This window comes from Pipistrellus kuhlii, unplaced genomic scaffold (genome assembly GCF_014108245.1).
Source record: "Pipistrellus kuhlii isolate mPipKuh1 unplaced genomic scaffold, mPipKuh1.p scaffold_m20_p_3, whole genome shotgun sequence".
In the NCBI taxonomy this organism is placed as follows: domain Eukaryota; kingdom Metazoa; phylum Chordata; class Mammalia; order Chiroptera; family Vespertilionidae; genus Pipistrellus; species Pipistrellus kuhlii.
The window spans coordinates 161759127-161772384 of record NW_023425529.1 but is presented as its reverse complement, the minus strand read 5'-3'; the positions used below and the strand labels follow the sequence as shown (position 1 = coordinate 161772384).

At 42.6% G+C, this 13258-nt stretch overlaps 1 protein-coding gene across 1 annotated transcript; it reads right to left on the bottom strand.

Moving 5' to 3' along the window:
- Window positions 1–4101: 4101 nt before the first annotated feature.
- On the bottom strand, window positions 4102–12866 carry PROZ (protein Z, vitamin K dependent plasma glycoprotein). The gene is made up of 8 exons (XM_036457245.2): window positions 12712–12866; window positions 12187–12350; window positions 9846–9870; window positions 9144–9257; window positions 8046–8177; window positions 7009–7094; window positions 5491–5608; window positions 4102–4670 (listed from the first exon to the last, which is right to left on the bottom strand). The coding sequence occupies exons 1-8, from the start codon at window positions 12770–12772 to the stop codon at window positions 4156–4158; spliced, it is 1215 nt and encodes a 404-aa protein (XP_036313138.1). The 5' UTR covers window positions 12773–12866; the 3' UTR covers window positions 4102–4155.
- Window positions 12867–13258: the final 392 nt, after the last annotated feature.

Below are 13258 nucleotides of genomic sequence, written 5' to 3'. Positions count from 1 at the left end.
TTGTTGTTTTGATTTGCATCTCTTGGATGATTAGTGACTTTGATCCCGTTTTCATGTTTCTCAGCCTTCTATATGTCCTCTTTCAAAAAGTATCTAGGTCCAATGCCCATTTTTTTATTGGATTTTTTTATCTTCCTTTTGTTAAGTTATATGAGTTCCCTGTAAATTTTGGAGATTAAACCCTTATCAGAAATTGCATTAGCAAATATGTTATCCCATGCAGTGGGCTTTCTTATTGTTTTGTTGATGGTTTTTGTTTCTTTTTTGTTGGTTTGTTTTTTGCTGTGCAGAAGCTTTTTATTTTGATGTAGTCCCATTTGTTTATTTTCTCCTTAGTTTCCATTGCCCTAGGGGCTGTATTGGTAAATATAATGCTACAACATATGTCTGATACTTTGCTACCTATGGAGTCTTCTAAGATTTTTATGGTTGCCTGTCTTACATTTAATTCCTTTAACCATTTTGAGTTTGTTTTTGTGTATGGGGTAAGTTGGTAATCTAGTTTCATTTTTTTGCATGTATCTGACCAATTTCCCAGCACCATTTATTGAAGAGACTGTCTTGACTCCATTGTATGCTCTTGCCTCCTTTGTCAAATATTAATTTAGCATAATGGCTTGGATCTATTTCTGGATTCTAGATTCTGTTCCTTTGGTCCATATGTCTGTTTTTATGCCAGTACCAGGCAGGTTTGAGAATCATGGCTTTGTAATATAGCTTGAACTATCTGGTATTTTTATCCCTCCAACTTTGGTGGTCTTTCTCAGGATTGCTGGGGCTTTTTTTATTCCAGATGAATTTTTGAAGAGTTTGTTCAAGGTCTTTTCTATGAATTGATATTTTAATGCGGATTGCATTAAATCTAGTTGCTTTGGATAGTATGGATATTTTAATGATATTGACTCTTATCAACCCGTGAACATAGTATGTTCTTCCATTTATGTCTTCCTCTATCTCTTTTCAATGTCCTATAGTTTTCCAAGTACAGGTCTTTTATGTCCTTAGTTAAGTTTATTCCTAGATATCTTAATTTTTTTGGTGCAATGGTAAATGGGATTGTTTTTTTAGTTTCTCTTTCTTTGAATTTATAGTTGGTCTATAAAAAAGCCATAGATTTCTGGGTATTGATTTTGTATCCTCCTGCATTGCCAAATTCATTTATTAAGTCTAGTAGTGTTTTTGATGGAGTCTTCAGAGTTTTCTATATACATTATCATTCATCTGCAAATAAGGACAGTTTTACTTCTTATTTTCCAATTTGGATGCCTTTTATTTCTTCTTTTTGTCTGATCACTATGGCTAACACTTCCAGTACAAACAGGGGTGATGAAAGTGAGCATCCCTGTCTTGTTCCTGTTCTTAGGGGTAATGAATTTAGTTTTTGGCCATTGAATACGATGTTGGCTGTAAGTTTGTCATGTAAGGCTTTTATGATATTGACTTATGATCCTGCTATTCCCACTTTGCTGAGAGTTTTTATCAAGAAAGGATGTTGGATTTTGTCAAATGCTTTTTTTGCATCGATTGGTATGATTATGTGATTTTTGTCTCAGTTTGTTTATGTGATATATCTCGTTTATTGATTTTGGCTATTGTACCATCCTTGCATCCCGGAATAAATTCCACTTGGTCATGGTGTGTGATCTTTCTAATGTAATGCTGGATCTGATTTGCTAGAATTTTGTTGAGGATTTTAGCATATATATTCATCAAGGATATTGGCCTGTAGTTCGTTCTCTCTCTCTCTCTCTCTCTCTCTCTCTCTCTCTCTCTCTCTTTTTTTTTTTTTTTTTTTGTGGTGTCTTTATCTGGTTTTGGGATTAGGGAGAGTGTGCCTTCCTCGTGAATTTTTTGGAATAGTCTGAGGAGGATAGGTTTTAGTTTTCTTTGAATGCTTGGTAGAACTCCCCTATACAGCAGCCCAGACTAGGGCTGGAAGATTTTTGATTACTGCTTCAATTTCTTCGGTAGTTATCTGCCTAGTAAGATTTTTTTATTCTTCCTGATTGAGTTTTGGAAGCTTGTATTTTTCTAAAAATATGTCCATTTTGTCTAGGTTGTTCAGTGTATTGGAATAGAGTTGTTCATAGTAATTTTTCCTAATCCTTTGTATTTCTGTGGGGTTGGTTGTTACTTCACCTCTTTTATTTTGATTTTGTTTATTTGGGTCCTCTCTCTTTGCTTCTTGGTGAGCCTGGCTAGAGGTTCATCAATCTTGTTTATCCTCTCAAAGAACCAGCTAATGGTTTTATTGATCTTTTGTATTTTTTTTTTGGTCTTAATGTCATTTATTTCTTTTCTGATCTTTATTATTTCCTTCCTTTTCTGGGCTTTTTAAAAATATATGTATTTTTTTATTTTTTACAGAAAGGAAGGGAGAAGGATAGAAAGTTAGAAACATCAATGAGAGAGAACCATTGATCAGCTGCCTCCTGCACACCCCTTACTGGGGATGTGCCTGCAACCAAGGTACATGTCCTTGACCGGAATTGAACCTGGGACCCTTCAGTCTCCAGGCCAAAGCTCTGTCCAGTGAGCCAAACTGGCTAGGGCACTCTGGGCGTTTCTTGTTGCTCTCTAATTCTTTGAGTTTTAGGGTTAGATAATTTATTATTATTATTATTATTATTTTTTTTTTTTTAGGTAGGCCTGTAGAGCTATGAACTTCCCTTTCAAGACTACTTTCACCGTGTCCCTTAGATTTTAGATTTTTGTGTTTTCATTGTTGTTTGTTGCTAGGATGCTTTATATTTCTTCTTTGATCTTTTTGGTAACCCAATCATTGTTTAATAGTATGCTATTTAGCCTCCAAGTGTTTGATTTTTTTCATTGTTTTTATTGTCATTGATTTCTCAACTCACATTTTTAATTCCTTAAAAATATCCTCTCTGCTCTTCAACAACTCTGTATAATGAGCCCTCAGCAGCCCACTGTCACCCTGCATGTGCGTCTGGAGTTAGAGCTGCTCTCTCCACCGCTGGTCTGCAGAGCAGTTAGCCTCAGAAGCTCTTTCATTTCACTCAAAGAAATGGGCCTGGAAATCAGATGTACTTAGTGGAGGAGCAGTTTTGCTACTCCCTTAACTTATAAAAGAGTTAAGAGATTAATTTAAAAGTACACATGATTTCTATCTATTGCTCTCACTTTTCATTTTGGCACAAACGTGGACCCCCTGTGGAGTTCTGGTCTGCAAAAAAGCACGGTTTGTGACTGTACTTGAGTTCTGTCTTTCCAGTGATGCTAATAGATAATCACTGTGATTGAACACTGTTCACTCAGCTTTGGTTGGAAGATGCTTTTATTGTTTCATTTAGAGCCCAGGAGAGAGGCACAAAGGGGTTACATAACTGAGAGTCCGCCAGCTGGTTCAGAAGCAGAGTGGAGAGGCTGAGCACGGCCCTCATCCAGCAGCCCCCTGGAACCCGTCCGGAGGTTTCCCTCCACAGGAAGTGCCTTTCTGAGCACGTGGCCCTATTTGAAGGCCCCATGTGGTCCGTCTTCTTCTAACCTCTCATGCTTCCTGATTCTTTCTCTAAAACCATAAACTATTCTTCTGTGATATTTTCTCCTGTGCTGACTCTTCTAGTGTCTTCTTCCAACACTGAGCAACCCTTTCACTCACACGGGCAATTGGCAAACCTGGCACAACTATGAGGTCCCTCTGGTCTCCCATTCTCTTAAAATCTCTTTAGATGAAAGGTCCCAAGCAAAAGACTTTTCACAGTACTCAGTAATGAGCTCCTGAGCCAGCAATTTTCAACCTTTTTCATCTCATGGCACACACAAACTAAATAAAATTCTGCAGTACACCAAAAAATATATGTTTTGCCAGTCTGATAAAAATAATTTTGATTCATTCACACTGGACGGCTATTGTTACATTGGCTGTTGACATTTTTTTTATTTGATAGTCTAAAGGAAAAGAGGTCCTTGGCCCTGACCAAAATAGTCAGGTATTGCATGTTTTAAAAATTCTCGCAGCTTACCAGTTGAAAATCACTGTCATAAGCCGTTACTGATGGTTTGTAGACCCAGTGGGTTGTCCTGAGGCAGTCACGACCGTTTTTGCTGTGAAATTTTAATTTAAGCCCATGCTTGCAGTTAAGGTGTGTAATCCCACCGCATCTCTTATTCTTGAGGCTTAGCTGGGTTTAGTCACTTCATAATTTGTCTAAGCCAGAGCGAGTATCTCAAAACCTTGATGAGAAGAAACTCCTGTCCGTACTGTTCTGTGGGCACCGAGCTCAGAATCCCTGTCAGGAACCAGGTGCCTTTGTGTTTTCTGGCGACCACGCTCCCTTCCGCCCACTGCACCCCTCCGGCTGCCTCTCCCCTCTCGCAGTACGTCCTCGTCGTGACCGTCACATTCAGGGCTCTGCCGCACTCCTCGCTGTCCATGTGTGTGACGGGCAGCTGCATCGGCACATTGCCCAGCTCGGAGCCATTGGATGTCCAGCCAACGAGGAGGCCCGGTGTCCCCGGAATGAGGATGCGCTCCGCAAAGTCCTGCTCGGGCACACAGACGGGGAGCCCCATGTCGGGGCACAGGATGGGCAGCTCCAGCTCCAAGAGCGAAATGTCATTGTCCCCCGTCTCCTCCTCGTACATCATGTGCACGTGGACGCGCTTCACCTCCATCGTCAGCGGGTCCTCGCTCGTTCTAGGGAAATCTGAAATAATGGACAATCACTGGCTTTTGTAACGTAAAGTCTGGTTTTCAGGTTACAATAATATGAAACTAACTTCTCAGTGAACCCTGTGACAAGGCAGAGGCTGGGCACGGTAAAACATGCCGCGGCTATCTGTGCTGATCTTTCTTCATCTATAGGATGAAGTATTCCAACTAATTCCTCCTCATACTCCGCCTCCAAAAAGTCAAAAGGAGTTATTTTGGTGAAGTGGTAAATAAACTAGGGGAACTTCTTCAAGCTAATCAAAACTGGGCCGTTCAGAAGTGGTTTTTCAGGTTGACATTTTGTTGACTGAAAAATACTCAAAGATGAGGAGTGAAATATGATAAGGATCTTTAGAATCAGAGAGCACTTTCCCAGATGATCACTGACCCTCTGCGACCTCCCTACAGGACAGAAGTTACTGCCCATTTTTTCACTGATGAGTCACAGACAAGTTAGGTGGTGAGCTCCACATCACAGCTGTGGCCTTGGGTGACAGGGGAGTCTGAACCCAGATCTGACCTTTAGTCAAGTATCTGTCATATAACACACCCTCTCCATTTCAGTATCAAATTATGTTCTTATCAGCCGTGACTGCCTCAGTCTGAATATTAGTATTTGTCTGCTTGCTATGCCTCGACACTCCACTAGGTTTATACATATGCTTACTCACTTTATAAGTAGCTCAGACATATTGAAGTTAAATTCGGTTCTATATTGCATTAAAAACAAAATTCTAGTTTTTAAATTTTCATTCTACATAGGATACTGTTTATTTCCAGCATGGTCTTATAAAAATGAGTGCTAGAATACTTACTTGTTTTCACACTGATATTTCTGTGTAACAGTGAACATTTTGCTGTTGTCAGCACAAAATTTTCCTGTACTATAACACCACCACAGAAGTCATTTCCTTCGGAATCTATTAGTTTTACCTTAAAAAACAAACAAAAGAAAAACAAGACAGACAATTAGCAGGATTAGGGGCAATATAGTATGCTGGTTAAGAATATGGGCTCCAACCCTAGCCAATTTGGCTCTTTGGCTAGAGTAGGGGTGTCGAACTCAATCAGAGAAGGGGCCAAAATCTAAAATCCAGCCTAAATCGTGGGCCGAATGGTTTACTGAACAGTCATAAACTGTCATTGTGATGGAAACGCAGCGGAGTGCAGTGATGACAGCGCGGTGCGGGCCACATTGCAAGGCCTGGCGGGACGGATTTGGCCCGCGGGCCTTGTGTTTGACACATGTGGGCTAGAGCATTGGCCTATAGACTCAAGGGTCTTGGGTTCAATTCTGGTCAAGGACACATGCCCTGGTTGTGGGCTCAATCCTCAGTCGGGAGCATGCAAGAGGTAGACGAGCAATGATTCTCTCTTATCACTGATGTTTCTAATTCTCCCTCTCAGAAATCAAAAATATGTTTAAAAAGAAACAAAGAATATAGGCCCCAAAGACATAGTATTTAGACAGTTTAGAGTACTGGTAAATAAAATTCATTATCCAAATTCATTTGATCTGCTTTACTTTCATTAGTGTGACTAGGAAATTTCAGTTATATATGCAGCTTACATTATATTTCTATTGACAGGGCTGTCCTAAAGGGTGTACTTCAGGGCCTACCTGGTGTAACTCAGTGGTTAGAGTGTTGGCCCATGGACTGAAGAGTCCCAGGTTCAATTCCTGGTCAAGGACATGAACCTGGGTTGCAGGCCAGATCCTGTTTGGGGTGTTGCAGAAGGCAACCAATTGATGTGTCTCTCACATTGATGTTTCTCTTTTCCCCCCTCTCCCCTCCTCCCTTCCACTATCTCTAAAAATCAATGGAAAAATATCCTCTGGTGAAGATTAACAACAACAACAACAAAAAACACACACAAAAAGGCGTACATTTAAAAAAAAAGGTGTACAAACAAAAGGAGATGAACTGCATTAGAAGCAAGAAAAATGGCAAGCATATGTAAATTAAAATCCACATTGGTGGAATAGCCATAGTAATAAAAGTAATGCTTATTTTATGGAATTAATAAAACAAGAAAAGAATGAAATGCTGGTTAAAATACCTATGGTCTGAGAGCAATGACATTGGGCCAGGATGGCTACAAATAAAACTTTTTATTTGATGAAAGAATGAAGACCCCTGAAGTTGTGAATTCGGCATTAGAAAGTGCTCTGAAGTAGGACTTTGAGATAAGTTAATGGTTCACTTAAATCACAAATGCCTCTTTCCCTTAGTCATTATATTTCCGTTTGGTTGCCAAAGACCATGGAAATGACAAGTAGGATGAAACCTGTAACTAAAAATGAAAACATGTTTACGAAATGTTTCTGTTACCTGCCACGGGAAAATCTGAGGATTCCGCCTGCTCCTCTGTGTTGCCTTGATGCCCTCGGAATTCAGGATTCCACACGCACACTTGTCTTCGTTCATGGTGACAACATAAGAAAGATCAGTGCCTTCCAAGTCAAACATCGATCGGTTTTATCTAATCAAATGGTGTTCACTACTTGAATGTGGCTTCTCCATGCCCATTATTTTGAGACTAGAGGCCCAGTGCATGAAATTCATGACTCGGGGGGTCCCTCAGGAGCAGGCTTAAGCCGTCAGTCGGACATCCTTAGCACTGCTGCGGAGGTGGGAGAGGCTCCTGCCACTGCAGCTGCTCTTGCTAGCCATGAGCTGGGCTTCTGGCTGAGCGATACTCCTCCTGTGGGAGTGCACTGACCACCAGGGGGCAGCTCCTGTGTTGGCGTCATAGTGACCAGTCATTCTGTCACTCGGTCAATTTGCATATTAGCCTTTTATTATATAGGATGGTCTTTGGTTGATTGCCTCCCACCCACCCACCCACCCATGATCTGGGCTGCAGAGGGACATGGAGGTTGGCCAGCCGGGGAGGGATCCAGGTCCTGTCCAGCTTGTCTTGCTCTGTCCCAATCTACTGGACCCCAGCAGCAAGCTAACCTAGCAGTTGGAATGTCTGCTCCCTGGTGGTCAGTGCGCATTATAGCGAGCAGCTCAGTGGCCTTAGCATATTATTAGCATATTATGCTTTGATTGGTTGAATGGATGACTGGATGACCGGACTTAGCATATTAGGCTTTTATTATATAGGATAACTCATGGGGCCACAGGTGAAGTTAAATCACCTGCTCTCCGTGTTTGCAGGTTAGCTAAGATACTCCTAGGACCCAGGCAAGCTTCAGCATGGAGGTAGGGAGGGCTGGTTGCATCATAGTGACTCTTCATCTCATGGAAAAGAGGTGGTTTTTCAAACGTTATTGTAGGAGGAGTGGGGGTGTGTATGGGAGCCAACAGGATAGGAAAGGGAGAGACCACCTTTTCTCACTTCTCACTGGTTGAGAACTCACCATGTGGGATGCATGATTTGTAGTCTTGGCCCAGTTTGTACCCCTGTGCACAGCTGCAAATGTAGGAGTCCTGTCCGGGGTGGCAGAAGTGTTGACACCCATCCGTCCTCAATGCGTGACATTCATTTTTAGCTGAAAGGAAATAAAGGGGAGACCAGAAGTGCTAACATGGGAATAGTCGTTTTTAAATTTCTGTGAGTCTTGGGGCTCTGGCTTTTCAGTCCAAATGTTCGCATTATTTTCAGATGTTTGGTTCCCCATAGGAGCACTTCCCACACTTCCCATGTCTTCAGGAATGTGCATGGAGAACTCAAAGGCTCAGTGAGTGACAAGCCTTGTATCTGTCCTCAGAAAATGTAACTTGGTCATGGATATATGTATACATACTGCAAGGTACCTGCCCATTTTCCCAACTTTCACTTCCTGCTACAGGTGGGGATGTGAAATGGGAGGGATCTAGTGGGATCCCATGTGGGTGGTTGAGCAGCTGGGATGAGGATCAGAATCTTGCTTTGGCATGTGTTAGGTTTGGTATGTCTGTGAAACTACATGGGGCTCTCAAGGTGGCAGTTAGAGGAAGAAGATGAACTTCAGAGGAGAGATCTGGGCTGGGAATAATATTTTTCCCCAGAGAACTGACTCTGTATTGACCAGAGGCATTGAAAAACATTAAGTGAATTTATTTTCATATCTGATAATTATTGATAGGAAATTAATTTCTCCCCATTCCCACAAGAAATATTAGTTCATGAAGCTGTAAATCTCACACCCATGCCTACCTCTGGGCCAGCCTGTGTGTGACTCCCCCTTACAGAGGGGCCCTCCAGATCCCATCACCCTGCTTGGGGTGGGTCAGGTTCCAGGGATTCTGGAGAGTAGATTGTAAATGGGTTAGGCAAGGCTGGGTTTGGGGGGACCAGGAGAGGACTCTAAGCCGTGGGAACTGTAGGGAGACGTGTTTGGAAGGCAGGAGGGCCATTCACAGGATTATTTCCAGTGGAGAACTGGGTCAGAACTAGGTTCCCACAGGCACCCTTTGCTCACTCCTGGGAGCCCATCTCTGTACGGTTGGGGTGGATCCAGGGGCTGGGGACTCACCAAAGGCACAGTCCTTGCCCTCGTAGCCCTCGGAGCAAGTGCAGGTGTAGCTGCGGATGTTGTTCTGACAGGACCCATTGTTGAGGCAGGGCTGGGAGACACATGGGGTGCCACCTGCCAAGAGGGATGTGAGAACGTTGTGCAGGTGGAATCATCCAGTTCTCCTGATGCCCCCTGGCCCTGCTGCCCAGGATGCCAGGAGGCTGGATTAGGCTGCCAGGAGCTCTCTTGTGTCCCCTGGGGTCCCACCAGCCACGTGTGCCCACGATGTTTGTCTAAGTTCCCCTCCTTCACCTCCTTTCTTTGCTGAGTGACTATGGTGACCAGTGGCTGTCGCTGGCTGCCCCAGCTCTTCTAATTCCCCTCGCCCATCCCTGTGGCCCTCAGTCACCGAGGTCTTCTGGGAGCTCCTCCTAAAGGGGCACCCAGCATCCCCAAGCCTGCGGTGAGCTGTCACTTTCCTCAACTTCACCAGGTTCTGACCCTTCAGCAAGAGGCCCCAGGAGCCTGTGAGGCCCCAGGAATGAGAGGAGCAGTTCAGGATGGGGACCCTCTGGCTTCTCCCCAACCCCCAGGACCTTGGGAACTTTCCCACCCTTCTCCTCAGGGAGTGTCCAGGTACCTAAGTTTGAAATGTGGAATGCCTTACCTCATCTTAAGGAAAAAGAAGAAATAACCCTTGCAAGAGTTGAGGCTACTTACCCATATAACGTTTCCAAAACTCATCCTGTAAAGTTAAAATATAAAAGGGTTGCAAATAGATGATTTTTAAAAATATTTTCTCTCATCAATTGGCTTAAAGATAACACATGTTGATTTTATCCACTTAATAGAAAAATTCTGGTTGAAACAGAGAATGCAAAATTATCTATTTAATGTTTTATCTAATATACATGGAACGTATCCTATTTCATGTGTACTTACTGTAACCTATTTAAGGAAGGAGAAATAATAGTCTGTGATGTGGTACAAACACCATGACCATGGCCTCCCAAGGTCACCTCCTCCTCCAGGGGCATCGTTTTCATTCATGTTCTAGTCTACAGAATGCATGATGTAGATACAAAAACTAACACCACTTTTTTTTTTTTTTTTTTTTTATAAACCAATGAAACAACCACCAAAAGTAGGTATGTGTATGTGTAAGGTTAATTTGGGTGGGGGTATCTAAAATTAGGATAATTACTCAGAATTAAAGCCTAGAATGTAAACAAGTGGTAGCCATCTCCCAATCATACTTGGACTTGTAACAATCTGAATGATGTCAAATTAAGAGGACAATTTTCTGGATGGACCTAGAGGGTATTTTGCTAAGTGATAAGCTAGACAGAGAAAGACAAATACCATATGTCTTTTGAATAAAAGACATATTCACTTATGTGTGGAATCTAAAGAACAAGATGAATGAACAAAGAAAACAGAAACAGACTCATAGATGCAGAGAACGGACTGACAGTTGCCAGGTGGGAGAGGGGAGAGGGGGATGCAAGAAAAAGGTGAAATAAATAACAAGTACAAATGGATAACACTGGCTGAGTGGTTCAGTTGGTTGGAGTGTCATCCTATACATCAAAAGGTTGAGGGTTCGATCCCCAGTTGAGGTGTGAGAAGGAGGCAACCAATCAATATTTCTCTCTCACTTCTCTCTCTTTCTCTCTCAATCCCTTCCTCTCTCTCTCAAACCAATAAAAACATATCCTTGAATGAGAAATTTTTAAAAATGTACAAATGGGTAGTTTCAGAGTAGTCATGAGGATGTAAATTACAGCATAGGGAATATAGTCAATAATAATAACATTGTAATAATTTTGTAGGGTGTTAGATGGGTACTAGATTTATTGGAGGAACACTCCCTAAATTATATGTGTCTAACCATTAGGCTGTTAATCTGAAACTAATATAAAGTAATAGTGAATGTCAACTGTAATTGAAAATAAGAAAACCCCACAATTTTGCTCTTACCAAGAAGTTTTAATTTATCCCAGTTTTAGAAAAGATGGTCTATTTCAGAAGCGTTCTCTCATATATAAAATTAGGGTATCTAAAATTAGGATAATTACTAGGAACGGAAGCCTAGAATGTAAACAAGTGGTTGCCATCTCCCAATCATTCTTGGACTTGTAACAACCTGAATGATGTAAAATTAAGGGGACATAGATAAGCATGCAAGAAACAATGATTTTAGCCGAAACCGGTTTGGCTCAATGGATAGAGCGTTGGCTTGGGGACTGAAGGGTCCCGGGTTCGATTCCGGTCAAGGGCAAGTACGTTGGTTGTGGGCATATCCCCAGTAGGGGGTGTGCAAGAGGCAGCTGATCGATGACTCTCTCTCATCGATGTTTCTAACTCTCTATCTCTCTCCCTTCCTCTCTGTACAAAATCAATAAAATATTTAAAAAAAAAAAAAACAATGATTTTAAAAATATACTAGGGAAACAGGTCGATATTTTATTCAGAATAACTTTAAATATTGCTACTGTTATATGTAAAACTAGGAGATCTTTATTAAATATTTTACATATATCTGTCAGATTTGACTTCTTTATCTTCTGATAAGTTTATGAATAAGCAAGAATTGTTTGCTTATATTATTTAGAGTATCAGTTTTAACCCAAATGATAGATTATGAGAGATATTTTTACTATATAGGCACTCTAGAGAGGCTTTTTGTTCCTTAAAAATCTGTTGATATATTGAAGCAACTAGGTCTCTATTAAAAATATCAAATTCTGTCAGCGTCATGACAAGCTGACTGTTTGTGATGAGTAAGTTAATCAATGTGCTAATGTGTTTAGTTAGAAGAAGGAGTTTAAGGGTTAGAACTGAGTTAGTACCGGTATCCGGGTCCCCTACATACTAGATGGGAAAATTATTTCATTTCTCTGTCTCTGTTTCCTCCTCCGTAACATTAGGATTAAGTCAGCCTCACAGGTAAGTAAACAGGTTATTAACTTAGCTTCGCCTTTTTGAGAAAGTATGCCCTCCCAGGCAACAGAAATTGGAATAATCAGAAAGTGTGTGAGTTCACGGTGGGGGTACATACAGCGGCCTCGTCATCTTCAAATACTTCTCTTGCTTCTTCATAGACACAGATTTCTTCATAACATTCTTTTTCCAAATGTCCCTCAAAGATCTCTTCCAGAAGATAGGAGCCAGCCCGCTTCCATCTTACCAGAACTTCATTTGCTTTTGAGGCAGAAAGAAATACTGCGGAGCAAGAGGAGAAGGGAGGTGCCGTCAGCATTGATGGGCTTCCCCGAGGATTGCGATGCCCGCTGCCTGGGAGTCAGAGTACATGGCGCTGCCACAGCTGAAGGCCTGCTGCCCCCTCTCCTGTCCCCATCAGACGGGCTCCCACTTCCTGATTCTCTCTGGCATCTCTTCTGAGGATCCCCAGGGGCCCCATCACTTCCAACTCATTGGTCATGAATTATAATAAGATCAGGAAGCTCTTCTGGGAGCTGAGTGCAGACCCGCTGGCCACCCAGGGGCTCCTCTGCCCCAGGAAAAGCCCCCTGACCAAGCCCACACTGTCCAGGAGGCACACAGTTAGGAGGGCGACACCCACCTGCGGGCTCGGCAATGTGGAGGCCCAGGAGGAGCAGGAGCAGCCGGACGCAGCCCGCCATTCTGACCGCAGCCCAGGGACAGGTCTGCAAACACAGGGGCCAAAGTCCGCCCGCCCGGCCGGGCCACTCACAGCGCAGGAAGGCTGCTCGCCTCAACGACCACCAGCCCTGAAACGTAGGGGACAGAAGCAGAAAACGGGGAAAGGAGTGTCTTCCGCTATGAGGACATTTTGCCTGGAATTTTATTGGACTCATTCAATATTTTTTTAAAATTTTTATTAATTTCTTTATTGATTAAGGTATCATATATTTGTCCTCAACCCTCCATTCCATTCCCGCCCCCCCCCCGCCCCCCCACTCATGCCCCCACCTCCCTATTGTCCTTGATCACTTGTTAGGCTCATATGTGTGCACATAAGTCCTTTGGTTGATCTCTCCCTTTTATCCCCATCCTCCCTCTGAGGTCCAACAGTCTGACCCATGGCTCCTTATCTCTGGGTCTGTTCTTGTCCATCAGTCTATGTTGTTCACCATTTCCCCTAGATG

Coding starts and splice junctions, on each gene's coding strand:
- PROZ (XM_036457245.2), bottom strand. CDS start 12,772: ATGGCGGGCTGCGTCCGGCTGCTCCTGCTCCTCCTGGGCCTCCACATT. Junction 12,351..12,711: donor CCACATTGCCGAGCCCGCAG/GTGGGTGTCGCC, acceptor CTTGCTCCGCAG/TATTTCTTTCTGCCTCAAAA. Junction 8,178..9,143: donor GGGCAAGGACTGTGCCTTTG/GTGAGTCCCCAG, acceptor ATTTCCTTTCAG/CTAAAAATGAATGTCACGCA.